Source organism: Onychostoma macrolepis, chromosome 11 (genome assembly GCF_012432095.1).
Source record: "Onychostoma macrolepis isolate SWU-2019 chromosome 11, ASM1243209v1, whole genome shotgun sequence".
In the NCBI taxonomy this organism is placed as follows: Eukaryota; Metazoa; Chordata; class Actinopteri; order Cypriniformes; family Cyprinidae; genus Onychostoma; species Onychostoma macrolepis.
The window spans coordinates 27,573,921-27,594,218 of record NC_081165.1 but is presented as its reverse complement, the minus strand read 5'-3'; the positions used below and the strand labels follow the sequence as shown (position 1 = coordinate 27,594,218).

Here is a 20,298-nt window from a genome sequence, read left to right as displayed (position 1 = left end):
TGGTGTGAATCAGGAGAGAAATCTGCACAGATCAAAACAGCTCTAAACAAATATGTGGCTGGATTTTGATGTGAGAGACAACAGCAGATGCACTTTTTCACTGCAGGAAGCGTTATTATGGATTATAGACTTGTATTTTAGTTAAAAACGTCTTAATGCTGGATTTGTTTCAGCTTTTGTCTTCTCCAGATGGTAACTGATGGACTGGAGTGGTGTGGATTATTGTGATGTTTTTATCAGCTGTTTGGACTCTCATTCTGACGGCACCCATTCACTGCAGAGCATCCATTGCTGAGACACTGACGCAATGCTACATTTCTCCAAACCTGAAGATGACAAACCCATCTACGTCTCGGATGACCTGAGGATGAGAACATTTTCTGCATATTTTAATTTATGGGTGAACTATTCCTTTAACTTTCAGCAGTCAAAAACAAGATGGTATCCAGGTCACAGTAGAAGCAGTATGTTAGCATGTGATTTGAAGCGCTGCTCTAAAGGGGAATGGAGACTATGGTCGGCAGAGGGCCGATGGGAGGAGGGTTGTATTTCTCCACACGCATTAACCTGCGCAGAATATCGTCCCGGTCTTTCGGCCAGCTGTAGACGTGCGTGTTTTGCAGCCAGGTGGGAACGTAACACTGGCAACGAGAAGAAAACAGGTCCTGCTTCAGTGAGAAATGCCGCAAATCTTACAGAAGCTGAAATGATATTGATATTTTGCTTCATGGACCATGATTCTACAGTTCAGTGCATTGCTATGTGAAGTGTAGAGAATGTGGGGCTAGATTAACCGGTTTAGTGCTGTAACAAGCTCACAAACATGCTTTGATTTGCTGAAATGCTTTGAGGTAAACTGCAGTGTTTGTTGAATTTCACAAACCTTTTTAGCCCCCGGGAACAGAATAGGAATGAACCTGTAGTTCCTGCAGCCGTTCTGAATGAATTCACTCTGCAGCTGATGGAGGCAAGCAAACACATCAACAGTGTCACAAAAACTATAGATGATGTGTTTTTACATTATAAGTTAACAAGCGTAGAGCAACACACACCCTTAACCCAACCCTCGCAATTATATTATGCTTGTTTTGACTACGGCAGCGCATGCAATCCCAGAATGCATTGCAATGACCTCGATTAAATATTTCATCCATGAAATGTTTTTTTTTCAAAACGTATGAGCAACTTAATTAAAAAAGTACTATTATTATTAATACTACTACTATTGCTGCTGCTAATAATTGCTATTATTTTAATGCATTCATTATTTGTGCATGCCATTTATTTTTATCTTATTAAAGTATGTAATTGCATGCTCACAGTAAACTATTGGAATTAGCAAAAGTATTAATAATTATAATATTATTGTTATATTTTATTAAATTCTGTATTTGTGTGTGCAATGCATTTTTATATTTATGAAAATATATTGCATGCTCACATTAAAATCTACTGTAATTAGAAAAAGTATTAATTGCATTTTATATTTGTGTGTGCAATGCATTTTTAAGCTTAATAAAATATCACATTGCTCGCCCATGCTAAATTCTATTGGAATTAGCAAAATTATTATTATTATTATTAATATTATTATTGTTGTTGTTGTTTTAACGCTTTCCAACTCTATTGGATTCAGCAAAAGCATTATTACTATTATTATTATTCTTAATTCATAAAAATGCACAACAACAACAACAACAATAATAAAAATAATTGTTATTATTTCAATGCATTCAATATTTGCGTGTGTATTGCATGTTTGTTAAAATATCCTATTGCATGCTCACACTAAACTCCTGGAAACAGAAAAGTATTAATAATAATAACAATTATTATTATTATTATTGTGTATTATGAATTAGTATTATTATTATTTAATCCATTCAATACTTCCCAAACTCTATTGGAATCAGCAAAAGTATTCTGAATAATAACAAATGAAAGCAGAGCTTGTTATTGTGGACCTGTTTGTGGATGTACACAGTGTTGGACGTTCTCTCGTCTCCCTCCACGCTGCTGTTAATGCCTGATATGGTCTCGTAATACCGCAGGCTGATGATGATGATGATTAGGTAATCTTTCTGCAGGGAGAGAGAGATGCTGTAACTCTAGGTGTTTAGATGATGATGATAATGACATCACTTCCTGTCTCTGCATGTTTACCTCATTGAGATATCGCTCCATGCAGTCGATCTTACTGATGCTGTTCAGCTGCTGCTCGAAAACATCAATCTGTGCACAAAGACGCAAGAATGAATCCAAATCCTCAAAACTACAGCTGGATTAAACCGGAAACTGTAAAATGATCTGTACATGCGTGTCAAAGCCGTTGTTCCTCAGCAAAGACCCAAACTTAATGATCTCCTTCAAATGCTCTTCACTGTCAGCCTCGTACGTGACAAACACTTTCCCTGTGTGCAGAAAAAAACACGCGACACACTTGAAAGAGTAGGTCAAGCCGCCTCAAAACGAAACACGTGCAATGTATGAAACCTTGCAATGTATTTTTCCTCTTGCATGAAATGACCTTATAATAACCGCTATACCCCACAAATTAAATTTATTTATTTATTTTTTATCTATCACAGCTAATAATTATTAATAATAATAATAATAATAATATGCATTCAATATTTGTGCGCGCAATTTATTTTTGTGCTTATTAAAATATTGCATGGTTACACTAAACTCTATTGGAATTATTATTATTATTGTTATTGTTTTAATAAATTCTGTATTTGTGTGTGCAATGTTTTTTATGCTTATTAAAATATCACATTGCATGCTCACACTAAACTTTATTGGAAATAGCAAAATTATTATTAATAATAACAATAATAATAATATTAATTATTATTATTATTATTTTATTGCATCTGAAATTTGTGTGCTATATATTTTATAAAAATGTAATCTATCACAGCTAATAATTATTATAAATATTAATATGCATTCAATATTTGAGCACGCAATTTATTTTTGTGCTTATTAAAATATTGCATGGTTACACTAAACTCTATTGGAATTATTATTATTATTGTTATTGTTTTATTAAATTCTGTATTTGTGTGTGCAATGTTTTTATGCTTATTAAAATATCACATTGCATGCTCACACTAAACTTTATTGGAAATAGCAAAATTATTATTAATAATAACAATAATAATAATATTAATTATTATTATTATTATTTTATTGCATTTGAAATTAGTGTGCTATATATTTTTATGAAAATTAAATCTATCACAGCTAATAATTATTATAAATAATAATATGCATTCAATATTTGTGGGCGCAATTTATTTTTTGTGCTTATTAAAATATGCCCTGATTAAAATGAAATATGAAAATGAATGAAAAGTGTTGTTTTTTCCCCGCAGCACAGAGTATTGCAGACAATCACACTTTTCCGTTGAGCTTATGAATGCTTTGGGCCAGGACCCACCAGGACACCCAGATGACCCCCAGAGATATATCCCCAGATATATCAACCAAAAATAACAAAATAACTAAAATATAATAAAATACCTAACTACATAATACTACTATTGTTAGAAATTGCAACAAAATTAAAATAGAAATATAAACTTTTGAACTGCGGGTTTCGTCTGGTCAGAGGAGAACTGGCCCCGACTGAGCCTGGTTTCTCCCAAGGTTTTCTCCATTCTGTCTCAGAGGAGTTTTGGTTCCTTGCCGCTGTCGCCTCTGGCTTGCTCAGTTGGGGACACTTAATTTCTAGCGATTATCGCCGATTTGATTGCACAGCTACTATTTAAACTAAACTGAGCTAGACAATGACATCTCTGAATTCAATAATGAAATGCCTTTAACTGAAAATTGAGTGTTTAATCTTATCATTATACATTACTGACACTCTATCCTCCAATTTGATACTGTTAAGTGCTTTGACACAATCTGCATTGTAAAAGCGCTATATAAATAAAGGTGACTTGACTTTGGGCCAATCAGAGGCGTTTAGATTAGTCAACGCTGACAAAATGTTTTATATGTATTCTATTAATCAACATTAATAATCACTTATAATATCAAGAGCAATAATCGACAATAATGATTTTTGTCGCAATATTGCATTCCTGTAATAAGTCTCTGTTTTTTAAATGCAGCCTATAATTTATAAACAATTTATTTATTTTTTTTTTGTAACAGTTTAAAGTATTCTGACTGATGTAAATGTAACCAATCAAAGTCAACAAAGATACAATTAATAATGCAATTATAAAAATTGCCCTTAGGAATGTAAAATCAACACCACGGGGCAAATATTGCACCTTAATGGAAAAGTTCATTTCTGACCCTGCTATCCACGTCACTGCCTGTGCTTTGGTCGTGTTGACGTGCAGACAGGAAGTAGTACTCACTCTGTTCCTGTGGCAGGTGTGTGATACACTGAGTGGCCTGTCTGGGGTTCACAGATGCATTTCCTCTGAAGACACACACGTACAGAAAGCATGCACAATGCATAGACTGTTAAAAGCGTGCAAGCCTTCATTTTTCACCATGAATGACTCTTTCTTTTCCAGTTTCATTCTGATTTAAAAAGCAAAAGGTCTTTTGTTTCTGAACCGTAACTGAGTTCCAGTTGGTGTAATATGACGCTACGGGACTCACTTTTCAGAGAAGCGTGTGTCCATTTCTCTGTACTGCATCAGGCCTGTGAATGAACACAAAAATGCAGATTCAGAATATAAAATAACCACATGTAGGCTTGCAGTGATTCTGAGAGTTTGCGGTTGAACTCTTACGTGTGAATTCTGTCTCAACCTCATGTCAACTCTTTTGTATTTTGAAACAACATGATATCCAGGCTGCTTTTGTATAAATGCTGGTTTTGAATTCAAAATGACTGTGTTTAGATGCCTTGCATCAGACTGTCATGGACCAAATGCAAATGAGATTTATTTAGTGCTGTTTTTGTCTCTTTTTGTGCACTTTTGGTTTAAGAAATTGTTTTGGAACAACATAGAGGTGAGTAAATGATGGGTGGACATATATTATAGTTGTTTTTTTTAGTTTAGAATTTCAAATGCTCATATTTTCCATTTGGCCATATGTAGAGGATTTTAACAATATAGAAACTCAAGAACCCTATATGGCTAAAAATGGTGAAAAGAGGGATATTTGATGAAACTAAACTGCTGCCTTTATTTTTACGAATTAAATTATAATTTTCCTGATGTACATTAGTGTTCAAAAGTTTGGGGTCAGAAATATATTTATATTTTTAAAGAAGTCTCTTCTGCTCACCAAGGATGCATTTATTTGATCATAAAAGACAGTACACATTATGTAATATTATTACAACGTGAAATAACTGTGAATGTGTTAAACTGTAATTTATTTCTGTGATGCGCAGCTGAATTTTCAGCATCATTACTCCAGTCTTCAGCGTCACATGATCTTCAGAAATCACTCTAATATATTCTGATTTGCTCCTTAAGAAACATTTCTGATTATTATCAATGTTGAAAACAGTTGTGCTGATTCATATTTTTGTGTAAACCGTCATACATTTCATTTTTCAGGACACTTTGATGAATAGAGAGTTCAAAAGAATCTGAAATAGAAATCTTTTGTGACGTTATTACAGATATCTTCACTTTCACTTTGATCAGTTTATCAAAACCAGCTAAAAAGGAATGTTCTTTAATGCTTATTAACATTAATAGAATGTTCGTTCAAAGTTTTCTGGTCTTTAATAATGTTCTCAAAATGTTAGCACAAAAACATTATTTATACTTTGTTCATGGAACATTCTATTTCTGAAACGTTACCATGTTTATCTAATGATTTTTTTAAATGTTACTATTAGAACGTTCAGAGTAACATTCAAAAGTAACGTTCTCATAAAGTTTGCAAAATTATAAAAATTGAATGTTTTATTAACACTCATATAACTAACAAAAAATGTTTTGGAAACACTTTCTATGGAGCCTATATTTAATATGACACATTTGCTTTGAACTATTTTTATTGTGTGTGTGAGTGTGAGTGTGTGTGTGTGTGTGTGTGTGTGTGTGTGTGTGTGTGTGTGTGTGTGTGTGTGTGTGTGTGTGTGTGTATATATATATATATATATATATATATATATATATATATATATATATATATATATATATATGTATATATATATATATATATATATATATATATATATATATATATGTATATATATGCATGTCGTATTACACATTCATCTAATCTGATATCTAATCTTTCGGTTGTTTGAGAAAGAAATATTATTATTATTAATTATAAGTGCTCTTTGTCTGCTTTAAGCAACAAAGCAAGATATGAGACTTATAATATATTATAACTATGAAAAAATATAATCCGTTGTAACTTAAGTGGATGCAACGTGTTCACTGTGTGTTATAAATCAAGCTCTTAAAAGCTTAACCACAAACAAGTAAATATTATAATACATTAAAATTGTTCTTATGAATATTCATGAGATGATATAACATATTATAAGTTTCAAAAAAAAAAATTTTTAATAATGCATTATGTATTCATTATAATGCCTTAAGAATTAATGTGTTATAAATATGGGCTTCATAGAAAGTGTTTCCAATGTGTTTAATGCATTTAAAAAACTGGATGTCTAGAATGTCCAGAAATAACGTTTTCATAACGTAACGGCAACGTTAGAAAAACATTCTTGGAACATACAGTATTTTTCTATTTACAAAAAATCATCCCCATCCTAAACTTTTGCACGTAACGCACCTGAGGGTCTGTAGGGCGGCTGATGTCCGGGTCTGGAGCTGCAGTGATGGACGGGAATCATGGGATGCGGCGGTGGACCGAACTGACCGCAGCACGGCGGCCGCAGGTGAGCCTCGGGGTACGAGGGCGAGGGATGGTGGTACATGTTCGTGGACGGAGGAAAGGAACGCAGAGATCTGGGATACTCCAGACTCTCAAGACTCTGACTCGGCAGAGAGTGAGGCCTGCTGGGAAAAAACGAGCCCTCATCCGAGAGCGTGTGGTAGATGGCAGACGGGAGGCAGGAGGGCAGGCTGTGAGGAGAATCCGCCCTGACGGGACCGTCCCAGCTGGGGAAGGGCGTCTGATGGGCGTAGGGCTGAGCGTAGCTCCCTGCGTTATGCTGGAGAATGATCTGCGCAGCTTGTGGGGCGGTTGAGGAACAGTTGTGAGTGACGTCTGACTCAAACTCTTCACTCCTGGTTTCGTCATTCTCCTCGGGATGGTTTAGAGACGTGTACTGATCGCTGCCGTGGGCCATGTGGGTCGAGTGTCTGACAAAAGAGAAAACAAACAAAAAAAAGATTATATTTCAATGCATTTTCTAAATGCATGTTATAGATCTTGTAAACAAATCATCTGTGTATATATATATATATATATATATATATATATTATGTTTTGACCTCATAATGATCAACTGGATGATCTGTCAAACTTTTGTGATGGAAATCATATGTGGTGGGAGAAAAAACTATATGTGTCCCTGGAGCACAAAAGCAGTCATAAGCAGCACAGCTATATTTGTAGCAATAGCCAACAATACATTGTATGGGTCAAAATTATCAATTTTTCTTTTATGCCAAAAATCATTAGGATATTAAATAAAGATCATGTTCCATGAAGATATTTTGTAAATTTCTTACCGTAAATATAACAAAACTTAATTTTTGATTAGTAATATGCATTGCTAAAGACTTAATTTGGACAACTTTAAAGGTGATTTTCTCAATATTTAGATTTTTTTGCACCCTCAGATTCCAGATTTTGTAAATTTTACTTTAAATATATCAAAACTTAATTTTTGATTAGTAATATGCATGGCTAAGAACTTCATTAGCAGTGCTTTCATATTTGCGTTTATGTGTGTAAGTGTGGGTGAGAGCAGGTGTGTGTTTGTTTACAGGCAATTTTACACACACACACACACACACACACACACACAAAATTTATATTGACAAAATATTCTTTTTTTTTCTTTCCTTGTCTTCTGCCTATACTTTGTGACATTTTTGTAAAACAAAACAATTTCTCACATTAAGCAATGTATTATCTTTTCATTTAAAGGATGTCCCACTTTAGCTGAATGCTACTGCCCCTGATTTATCTAACGTTCAGGTAAATTGGGACAGTAACAAAACATAACATTTTTTAAAAAACAGAACAAAGAAACTTGCATATCTCTGCATAAAATCGAATAATCGCATGTAATACACATTTACATTGTAGACTGAAATACTGTTTTTGATTTAGAATTTAAGGTTGCACTTTATTTTACAGCACGTGCACTGATGTACCTACAGTGTACATACTTAAGAAAGTACTGGTAATAAGGTAACTACATGGGGTAGGGTGAGGTTTAGGGGTAGATTCAGGGTTAACACCTAGTTATTGTAATTACTATAATAAGTAGGCTACATAGTATGTACATGAGTCACAGGACTGTAAAATAAAGTGCTACCGAATTTAAACCTTACAGGCACTTACCATGTATTTTCTCAGACCTTCCCGCACTTGAGTAACCACACCCAGATGATTTACATTTGACTAATCAAATAATTGATATTCAAGTCATTTTAAGACCACCCATTATTATCTGCAATTATTTTTAAAGGAGCACTACATCAAAAGCTTATTTGTCCCAGTTTAACCGACGTCCCACTTTTGCTGACTTCACACCTTTACGACAGAAAGCAAATGTTTTGCGTTCCCCATTGTGTGAAACGCTGTAACTGCTTGCAAAAAAATTGTGTTGGAAATACATATGATTATGGTTTCTGTGCTTTATGTTCTCTCGCAAAACATTTACGTTCACCCGAGAAACTTTGCATCCTTTTCTAAAGGAAATAATATGCGGTGAGAGGAAAAACAATTTAGCAGTTTCTCATGAGATTGATCATGCAAAATCACTTTTTCCATCCTATCATCTTCTTTTCGATCACAATGCTTCGTAGTTGGACATTTAAAGAGCAATAACATTTCCATCATTATTTATTCCACTCAGAAAACATGCTCCGCTTTCACTTGGCGAGCAAAAAAACACATGCATCATTATTAAAGTATTCATATGACTCGTGTATTGTATTCAAAGGCATCTGATAGTTTTGGGCGAGGAATAGACTGAAAGCTGACACTCACTGCTTTTGTTGTAAATATACAAACCAAAACGAAAACATTTCCTTTCCTATTAACTCCTCAAGGCAGTAGAGTATATGTGATATGTTTGTAGGCTATAAAAGAGCATGTCAACAGCTGTCATAATGTACAGTGCAATTATTTTAATGCGAGCGTGTTTGCACATGCTGTGTTTGACTTTGCACTGCGTCTTCACCGGCTGACAGAAACCAAGAAGACTTCTGAAAGCTGTCAGTGACCAGATGACGGCGTAAGAAAGAGGTCAGCGCTGTTTTCTACTGGGGAAAAATAGGTCTTAGTGTAACATCCACCCATGCAGCGTCCCTAAATAGGACACACTGCATTATGACTCTTTATCTGTGTGCCAAAACTCTGCAGCTTGTGCAAATCTGCAGACCACAACTGAGAGATTATGCCATGCAAGCAATTACACAAAACACTACCTTTACGCCATATAGATACAGACATGGTTCTGTCTGAGCATTTGTCCAAGTTTGAGAAATGTAATGACGTGACACTTCATCAGTTTTCGGTGCAAATATAAGTCAACCAGTGAAAAGGAAGAAGCAGTTAAACATTTGGCAGGAAGAGTCATTCTGATAAAGATGAAAGATACGTTTAATCACTGATAACTAATCACTGTTTCCTGAGAAAGACACCGAGAATGTATAGGGTGAATCCAGGTATTAAATATGTATTTGCAATCACACACTATTTTGGATGTGGATTTTTTAATTGAAAAATGTTATTTTTAAACTTAAAGCAAATAAAAAAAAAAAAGTGTAAAAGTTAATTCAGTTGCCATTGACATGACTGGGAAAAAGTCATTAATTAACCTGAATTCATCTAAAAAAAAAAAAAAAAATTATATATATATATATATATATATATATATATATATATATATATATATATATATATATATATATATATATATATGTATATATATATATATATATATATATATATATATATATATATATATATGTATATATATGGGTCATTCTACAGAAACGTCCACTTTTGGTATGGCAAGATGTCTTAAAATTGTTTTCTTTTTCTAACATTTAAACGTAGACCACATTATTAGACTACCTTTTGACTTTTATGAATACATATAAATGACAGCTTAATTTTTTTTTTTTTTTAAAAAGACCACATGTATCATTTTTTGTCACTGGTGTTACCTTCTTTAGCAATATTAAACGTTTTTACGAAATATTATTCCTCGATTTTTTTTTTTTTTTCAGCACATGTAGTCAGAGTTACAGAAAAATAATGAAAATGCACAAAATAAGGAGATTATGTTGTATTTATTTAATGTGACAGACAAAAACAGTACAGTAACACAGTAACACAATAAATCACCAGAGACGTACATTAGACCAGATATACTGATCTTCACTGGTGTTATACATATTCAATTTTCATGAAAAATGCATTTTACAAAATTTCTTACAAGATATCAAACCACATGGTGTCAATCATGGTATACTCACTAAATTAAGTAGTTTAATCCATTTGTATTATAGTTTTTTTTTTTACAATTCCCTAACAATAAAGTAGGTCACACCAGTGACTTCAACTAAAAGCTTCATATGAAATCATGAGATAAATCAGAAAATTTCTCATAACTAGAAAGAAGGAAGTCAAGTGTTGTCATCAACGTGATTTTTATTTCAAAATAACATATTTTTGTTAAAAGGTAACACCAGTGACACAGCATTTTGTTTTATTATGCCGTTGATATCATATTTGGTAGTTATGAATTCATTATTGTATTTTAAATGGTAGAAAAACCTGTTTTTGACCTCAAAATAAAGCAAGTGCAATTTTTCAAGTGTAATATTTCTGTAAAGGCTAGGGACAGAAAAATGGACATTTCCATAGAATGACCCATATACATACATATATACATACATTATATATATATATATATATATATATATAAAGCACCAACATTATATTTTTTCATATTATAGGTACAAGAATTAGTATAAGACGTACTAATAATAACACAATACTTTACCTGTTTAGCTATTTGAACTAATTTCAGGATATATTTTTAAACCTGTTTACAGCCGAAGTCAAACTCACCTGAGCGCGTGCCGCAGGAGTTACAGTCACTTCAGGAAGTCACACGGTTTTGTTTCATTTGTCATCTCTATTCTTGTTTTTTCACTTTCTACAGCGATTTAGATTTCAGTTTTAGATGTCATAGACGCGCATTTCAACAGGCTACCAGTTTAATACGTGACCGTTCGGCGTGAAACGACATGTTGTCAAAGTGTGTTTCGGTTCGTGTGTCGGAGGAGAAACGCGATTATATATGATGGGAGGAGTAACACAGCACGAGACCGCATGGTGAACAGGTTTAGTGCCAATGCTTAACATTTAATTAAACATAATGTCAGGTAAAAAATACAAATAAAAAAATAAATAAAAAAAAATGTGCTGACGTTCCCATTTATGGAGGGCCAAATTACTCAAAATTAAATCATTAAATAAATGTTGAAATATATAAATAAATCGTTAAATACATAATTAAATGCATAACAATAAATACATATTTTAAACAAATAAATATAGTTATTTATTTAAATACATAAATAAATGAATGATTTTATAAATATAAAAAATAAATACATTTATTTAATTTATAAATATATAAATAAAAATGTATTTAGAAATTTATATATTTCAACATTTATTTAATTTTGAGTAATTTGGCCCTCCATACCCATGAAGTTGGGTAAACTGTTCGAATTCTAAACTTCGACTTTTTAAATGATTTAAAAACATGTTTTCTTACGAACGTTAAAGGAATATTCCCTTGCATCATTTTGCAAATATTATGTGAACGTTACTTTTGAATGTTCTCTGAACGTTCTGAAAGAAGGGGCCTAGTAACATTTTAAAAATCTTTACAAAAAAACCGTTACATAAACTTTGCATAAATAACGTTTTTGTACTAACGTTTTGAGAACAAGATAACTTGTAACGCACATTCTTGTAACGTTACTGGAAGAATATTTATTCATTATTTGGAGAGAACCTTGCAACATTAGCGGTTTTATTATTATTATAATTTTTTTTTTACGTGTTTTTTTTTAAATGGCAATTTAACAGTTTATAGAACTCTTACTAAAAGAGCAGGATGTGCCTATTGTTTGTTAAAACTGGGCTGAACGGACAGCAGATGGCGCGCGGTCTGAGTTGGTTTGAACAGACTGCAGAGGGCGCGCTATCGCGCCTCATCTGGCGCATGCGCAGTGCCATCTTCATGTTTGAAGCCGCACAATGGGCGGAGATCTCTACCGTTTCCTTCCAAAAAAAAAAATCGACTGAGGATCTACCCACGGGAAACGGTTCCCATGTAGCGGCTTTAGAGCGACATGCCAGGTACGTCCGTTATCAAACGAGCTTTTCCCTCCAGCTTATCACTAGTTGCGTTGTGACTCAGCTTGCTGTGGCTGAGCTTTGCGTGCACTGTCAATGGAAATAGTTTGTGCATAACGGGATATATTGTTACAGTCATGCATGCATGCAAAGCAAACATTACACTGTGAGAGTAGATGCATCATTTACAGTGTTTACAGTGTCAATATCGATCGTTATTTGTTCAGTTGCATGGATTGTATTCATTGTAATGGCTTTTTTGCAAACCGTTGTGAAATGAAAGTTAGATGTACTACAATCTAGATTGAGATTTTAGATTATAGTTTACAGGAATAGTTGATATAACTGCAACAACGCACATGCAACTAGATGAGAAAATATACTTGAAAAGAGTTAAATGCTATACTTATTAAAATATAGAAAAAAAATATAGAATAATAGTGATGCTTATACCACTGAATTGCTACAATTAAATGTCATGGTATTTACATGCATGCATGGAAAAACCAAGGTACTTTTTTTTTTAATGATGTAGAGATATGCAAAATATAAATAGTAAAAGTAAAAATACTTTACTTTAAATAGTAAAAAAATAGCTAAACTTCATTAAAACAAAACTTTTACGTTTTTACTGGCAAATTTTCACACTTTTAAAACACAAACAAGTAAAAAAAAATATCAATAAGACAAAATAAACGTGTTTTCTGTGTACCTCTCTGAAACAAATATTAATATTTAGCGGTTTTGCTTCGCAGGTCAATTTTTATCGGTTTAACGATATTTAGATATTGAAACGCAGGGTACATATAAAGCAGTTAAGAATATTTTGGGTGTAGCTAAATAAATGCATATGAAGCTTATCAACGCGGGTTTTGAGATATGTGGTCGCGCGCGTGTTTGTAAACAGAGTTCTCGGGCCTCGTGCGGTTCGCGCGCTGTTGCTAATAACAACCAACATTCTTCGCCGTTACCAAGCAACGATATCGCGACGCTATGTTTTATCGGGTTTTTATCGCGTAATTCTCGTCGGGTTTCCTCTGAAAGGCCCGGGGTTTGTTTAGCATGTAAGTGTCAAGCAGCCTGCCCTGTTTACAGTGAGATCTGTTAGCCAGGCAGCTGCTAAACAACTGCTCACATGAAATTAAACACGGCTAAAGTTAGATTAGCAATCACTGCAGCTGCTTCATTAATGCTTAACGTTAATTAGTGAACCGCGACTGCTAATGTCCTCAAAAATAGGCTACATGAACGTTCTCACGTGACACATGATGATTACATCATCTTTGGCTTGTGTTACAACAACGAAGTACTATGGTAATACCTTATTTATTATGTATAGCCTACTTTGAAGTACCTTAAATACTGTGGTACTTGAATATGGTATTCTGAAAGTGCCATAGTATATATTTGAGGACCATGTTATTGCCATCTGAACCATGATACTGCCACAGTGCTTTCTGTCATGTGAAATTCAAAGTAATATTGCGTTTACATATAAGTAGATAACTTATGAAACACTGAGACCATTATAGGGATGATAACCAAACTTTAGGTTATTCTAGTAACCTTGCAATACCTATATATTTAAAAGGATATAGTTTGTTGAGCCTTTAGATAGAGTATAATGTAAAATCTAAAAAAATAAATGTTTTTATTTATTTATTTATTTATGGCTCTTATAGTCTAATATAGTGATAATATGAAGGGAAACAGCTCAAATTTATTCATAGCTTCAACTAAGCAAAAATATGAATTTGCTGATATTTTTATGATGGAATTCTGATGCTTGTAAATCAGTGAGATCTTTATAACAGTAGAGCAGATACTGACACTCTATATGTGACCCTGGAGCACAAAACCAGCCATAAGGGGTCATTTTTCGAAAGCTGAATAAATAAGCTTTCCATTGATGTATGGTTTGTTGGACAATATTTGGCTGAGATACAACTATTTGAAAATCTGGAATCTGAGGGTGCAAAAAAATCAAAATATTGAGAAAATTGCCTTTAAAGTTGTCCAAATGAAGTTCTTAGCAATGCATATTACTAATCAAAAATGATGTTTTGATATATTTACAATAGGAAATTTACAAAATATCTTCATGGAACATGATCTTTACTTAATATCCTAATGATTTTTGGCATAAAAGAAAAATCAATAGTTTTGACCCATACAATGTATTTTTGGCTATTGCTACAAATATACCCCAGCGACTGGTTTTGTGCTCCAGGGTCACATATCTCCAATAATATGTCTCAGTAAGATGAGATGTAAATGATCCAAACATATAATGCAATGCTGATGGAGAGATGAAGAAATAAACGCTCCTCAGAAGATGTGAGATGAAGATCATTCCTCCGCTGAGGAACAGTGAAAGTAAAGCTCCTCAAAAGATCCTGATGATCAGATTTGAGACGCACTGATTTTACTAAAAAATGATTGATGGAGAATCAAGTAAAGCTGAGCTGCTTCGGTCCAGTAAGTGTTCATCTGGAAACATGACTGCAGTTATTCTGACCTTTACTTGATCAAAATCAGTCAAGATTTGACAGCAGAAAGCTGGATGTTTGTACAATTACACTAAAAGAGCTTAAAAGAGCTCTTAAACTGTCAATCAGAGACAGAAGACATGAGGAGATTGAGTGTGACTGCAGTTTTGAATCAAATATAATACAGTAGCTTTATAGGGTTGAAGTGATCATTCAGTTTTTGGAAGTGCCTTTTTATAATACCTGATCTGTAATATTTTCATTTGCATTGCAGGACATAAAGTGATGGATTGGCCGTTTGACAGGATTTCCCTGCAGAAGTATTTACTCCATCAGTGTTCGATCTGTCGATTATAATATTGTTCAGTCGACATATGTTGCACCGGTGCCGTCCACAATCCTGCATTCATATTTCCAGCGGCCTTTTGCATCCCACATCGCTTCAGGATTCTCAGATCTTAACAAGATCTAAAACTCTGTTTTCTGGCCAGTATTTGTGGTTTTATGTGTTGTCCTGAGCCGTGGTTCATCATGGAGCCCAACATGGAGTATATAGTGGCACAGGTCACGCAGAAGGAGGTTGGACGTCGCTTCCAAGTGGGGCCGGAAATCATAGACTACATCCTGGACAGACAGAAGTCACATGACCTGGAACACGATCAGAGCATGCTGGACAGGATGGTGGACAGTCTGGCAACCACATGGGTCAATGCAAGCAATTTCAAGGTGAGAGAGTTTGTAAGAATCGTTTTAGTTCACCTACAAATAAAAAAATGCGCTAGTTGAGTTTGTTTCTTCATCAGGTTTGTAGAAATGTGTCTCTGCATCAGTGTCTCAGCAATGGATGCTCTGCAGTGAATGGGTGCCGTCAGAATGAGAGTCCAAACAGCTGATAAAAACATCACAACCACTCCAATCCATCAGTTAACATCTGGAGAAGACAAAAGCTGAAACAAATCCAGCATTAAAAATTTTTAATGTCTAAAATACGAGTCCATAATCCATAATAACGATTCCTCCAGTGATAAATTGGACTGGTGTGAATCAGGAGAGAAATCTGCACAGATCAAAACAGCTCTAAACAAATATGTGGCTGGATGCGAGACAACAGCAGATGCACTTTTTCACTGGAGGAAGCGTTATTATGGATTATGGACTCATATTTTAGACATTAAAAATTTTTAATGCTGGATTTGTTTCAGCTTTTGTCTTCTCCAGATGTTAACTGATGGATTGGAGCGGTTGTGATGTTTTTATCAGCTGTTTGGACTCTCATTCTGACGGCACCCATTCACTGCAGAGCATCCATTGCTGAGACACTGATGCAGAGACACATTTCTACAAACCTGATGAAGAAACAAACTCAAGGACAGCAAATGTTCATTATTGAGTGAACTGTTACTTTAAATAAAAGCTGAGGAGAGATTGTGTAATTCAGTTACCATTATTTCTGTTTTCTGAGTAATAATTAGCTTTCTTGATTCAGTAGTTCCAGGTTAGAGTTGCGTATCATCGGCGCAGATCTTTTAGATCTCACACTTTGTAACGCTTAATGATGTTTCAGTGGAAATGATTGCTGATTTAGATGATAAAGCATTTGTTATCGTTTCAGGAAGAGTTGATTACTTACTGATTCAGTGAGACTCTTGGTCTGATTTATAACTTCACAGAACTGCATTTTTGGAGGACAGGCAGTTTGTATTAAATGAAAACTGTAGGTTATGCTTATAAACTCCAGACATTGTGTGTATTTGAGTGACCTGACAGACTAAGCATTTGAGAAACTTGACAGGCGTTATGAGGTTTTTTCCTTGCCTTTGATTTCGTGTCGCTTCTAATGCTCAATCTTTAGGGTTTTTCAGTATTTTATATTCTGCTGGTTGTCCTTCTCAGTGCTTTTGCCACAAAATAATGTTTGGTTTGAGGATTCGCTTAATATTAGTCTCATTTTCTGCTCATCATTTTTACTATGATTTACCTTTGGCTTTATATCAGTTTGACTGCAATGTTTTTATCAATCTGTGAGGTAAATTACATTTTCTGCAATGCTAATAAGGAATTATTTATATGCTATTCTATAGTAGTATATAATACTAAATAAACATTATTAATAAATTATTTATTATTATTTTGAGTTTTATCATTTCAGTTTTTAAAAGTTTTGTAATTTTTAAATGTGTGCCTTTATAATTTTTATTAGGTTTTAAATAAATATATTTCTATTTAGCTTCAATTCATTTTTATTTCAGTTTTAGTAATTTTATTTCCTCAAATTAAATTTATTTCAGCGCTAAGTTTCAGTAAGTTCAAGTTTTTCTTTTTAAGTTGATGTTATTTGGTTATAATATTAATATATACATATATATATATATATATATATATATATATATATATATATATATATATATATTCAGTAAGTTCAATGTTTGTTATTTGTTTATAATATTAATATATATATATATATATATATATATATATTCAGTAAGTTCAAGTTTTTCTTTTTAAGTTGATGTTATTTGGTTATAATATTAATATTTCATATATAATATATATAATATTTGTTTTATTTTATTGCAGCTTTATTCAAATTACTACAAATGCATTTGTGTTTTTAATTATTTATTTTCTTTTTAGCTTTCATTTAATTTCAGTTCTTTAAATTATTTCTTAAAATTATTGCAGGGAGTTTCTGTGGCTTAAACCAAATTTAAATCTGTAAATGAATCTTTATTCAGCATCTGAGTTTGCAGCTGTTTTTCTGGTATTTTCTCTGAACATCTGCTGCTAGATTTCACTTGACACGTTCATTTGACACGTCCATAACCAGATGCACATGAAATCTGTGCCCTCAAAACTCAATTAGTTATACTTATAATAGTGGTTTACAGTCTGGTCGATTACATATACTGTACTTGGCTCCAGTGCTTTTATTTGGTGGCTCTGAGCCATTATGTGATCGGTGTTTATATTCTCAGTTTTTGTCTTCTTCCAGACGTTCCTCCCTGTCTGTTGTTTTCTGTCCAGCAGGCGTATATTGTTTCTCACATTACCATCATCATGTCTGTCTTGTGCGCTGCATTGATCAGATGGTATGAAATATTCAGCGCAGCTCCAGCATTAGCATGTTTAAGTGCTCATGAGTCTCTACACGCTTAGTATTCTAGAGCGGCGCTGGACGGCACACGCGTGTCACCTTCAGCGAGGGCTGGTTTTATTGACTCAACACAGTTCCAACAGTTTAGATTTAACAAAATTAAAAATAAAAACAAAAAATTCATTAAAATCATACACGACTATTTAAAAACAAAACAAACAAAAAAAAACACATTGCCTCTTAAAATGAACATCCTGCAAAGGTAATTTGATGGTGCGCGTGAATGTGAAAATTAGGGCTGCAAAAAATGTAATTGTGATTTTTTTTATTTTTCACTCATAAAAGTTGTGATTGTGATTTTAAAATGCGATTTTAAAAAAAAGAACAGTTTTTTTTATTGGTGTGCTTATATATGAGAAAGACTATAATAATAATAATAGTAGTAGTAATAATTGTTATTATTATTATTGCTAAATAAAAATATAGAAATGACTAAGTGAAAGCAAAATATTAAATATAACTATTTTAATATTTCACTGGAAAATAAAAAATAAAATAATTAGTAAAAAAGCTATCGTAAAACTATATTATATAATATAGTAAATAAAATATAGTAAAACTATGCCATTGCAACTGTATAATTACAATACATGAAACTTAAAAATCTAATTGTGATTAAAAAAAAAAAAAAAAAAAAATCCAGGTCTGTGTTGCTTGTTTTTGTTTAAAAATGTTGTGCTTATGTGAGTATGGCTATAATAATAATAATAATAATAACATATGTTATTATGTCATTTTATAATGTCATTTTTATTATTACAAAATAATATAATAATAATTATATGACTATGTCGTGCAACTATAAAATGACAATGCTAATATCTATAGCCGTTTTAATAAATGTTTTAAATTGGAAACGTTAAACCATCAAACTTTTATTTTGACGGAAAGCGTTCTTCTGTTCTCCGCTCAGAGCTCATGTAAGTGTGTGGGCTGAACACTGACGACTGAAGAGCAGGGTGCTTGGAACCGGATGCTTATCTAATGGTTTCCTCCGCATGTAATAGAAGGAGGAGCTCATTAGATTATTTGAGGAGCCAGCCAATGGCGTGGGTTTGGGGGCGGGGCTATCGGTTTGCCTCTGTTTCTTTGTATCTGTTTGTCTAAATCATAATTATGCATTTTAATGACACCTTTTAAACCAACTCGCACACGTCAACACTTTTAAAAGCATAGTTCACCCAAAAATGAACATTTTGTCATCGTTTACTCACTGTCCTGTCGTTCCAAACCTGCGGAACATAAAGGAAGATATTTTGATGTGTTTTGTTTAGTTTGTTTTTGGTCCATGCAGTGAAAGTAAATGCAGTTCCACATGAGCTCCATCTCTGCATCTGCTCTGAGTTTGAGTCGCTTTAATGTGCATTCAGGGAACATGCGGCAACCATCTTCACAAACTTGTAATTAGTGGCGCTTATCAACAAAAGAGAAGCTTTCAGAGCTCCCTGCAGCTTTCCTTTCAAATCAAAGTCTGATGTTTTAACATTTGAAAATGAAGAAATGAAGAAATCCATAAATATTTGCACTGGCATTTTACAGTTCTAATGTAAAATAAAATAATTATTATTTTCATTATTATTATTATTATATTTTTCTAAAATACTTAGATTTTTATTTTACAGTAAAATATTACAATATCAATTACTTTTTAGTAATTTTCATATTTTTAAATAACAACAGTAGTAATATTTTAAATCACTTCATTGTTTTATTTTATAGTTAAATATTACAATAGTAATATTCCTTAAGTATATTTTTATCTTTTATCTAATAATAATAACAATAATAGATATTATAAATATTATTGTTATTATATCTTTAAATGCTTGATTTAAAAAAATGCTCAGTGAAATATAATTTATTTTTAAAATATATCTTTATATTTTAATTTAATAACAATAATAATATTTATTATCATAACTGTTATTATTATTATTATTATATTTTTAAATGCTTGATTTTTTACAGTGATATTATAATAGTACTATTACCAGTTAGTTTTATTATTATAATTTTTTTTATTTGAACAATTTATTTATTTAATGTTCTCCATATATATATATATATTATAGTTTTTATAATAATAACTCCACAACCAAATTTGGCCAAATTGCG

The 20,298-nt window shown here is 32.7% G+C and overlaps 2 protein-coding genes across 4 annotated transcripts in view; one reads left to right on the top strand and one right to left on the bottom strand.

Annotated features, from left to right (window-relative positions):
• Positions 1–296: 296 nt before the first annotated feature.
• Positions 297–11,490, bottom strand: traf3ip2b (TRAF3 interacting protein 2b). Its single transcript, XM_058791836.1, has 9 exons — positions 11,239–11,490; positions 6,748–7,280; positions 4,630–4,672; positions 4,380–4,444; positions 2,314–2,411; positions 2,164–2,232; positions 1,965–2,081; positions 884–958; positions 297–641 (listed from the first exon to the last, which is right to left on the bottom strand). Exons 2-9 carry the CDS (start codon positions 7,265–7,267, stop codon positions 495–497), a joined length of 1,134 nt encoding a protein of 377 aa, XP_058647819.1. The 5' UTR covers positions 7,268–7,280; positions 11,239–11,490; the 3' UTR covers positions 297–494.
• Positions 11,491–12,408: 918 nt separating this feature from the next.
• The window catches only part of LOC131549104 (CLIP-associating protein 1-B), a 69,370-nt gene continuing 61,480 nt past the window's right edge, over positions 12,409–20,298 (top strand). For 2 of the 3 annotated variants that reach the window (XM_058790932.1, XM_058790931.1), the window contains exons 1-2: positions 12,409–12,543; positions 15,304–15,755. In XM_058790932.1, coding sequence (XP_058646915.1) covers positions 15,534–15,755 — 222 coding nt within the window. In that variant the 5' untranslated portion in view covers positions 12,409–12,543; positions 15,304–15,533. Of the gene's footprint in view, positions 12,544–13,657; positions 13,855–15,303; positions 15,756–20,298 lie in introns of those variants that run through there. The other variant, XM_058790930.1, reaches the window with a different exon arrangement.

What these genes read in the sequence shown, in the direction of transcription:
- traf3ip2b (XM_058791836.1), bottom strand. Translation starts at nt 7,267, where the DNA reads ATGGCCCACGGCAGCGATCAGTACACGTCTCTAAACCATCCCGAGGAG. An exon ending in ACAACGGCTTTGACACGCAT is followed by an intron (nt 2,233 to 2,313) that starts GTACAGATCATT and finishes CTTTGTGCACAG; the next exon opens with ATTGATGTTTTCGAGCAGCA. An exon ending in TGTTCCCGGGGGCTAAAAAG is followed by an intron (nt 642 to 883) that starts GTTTGTGAAATT and finishes TCTCGTTGCCAG; the next exon opens with TGTTACGTTCCCACCTGGCT.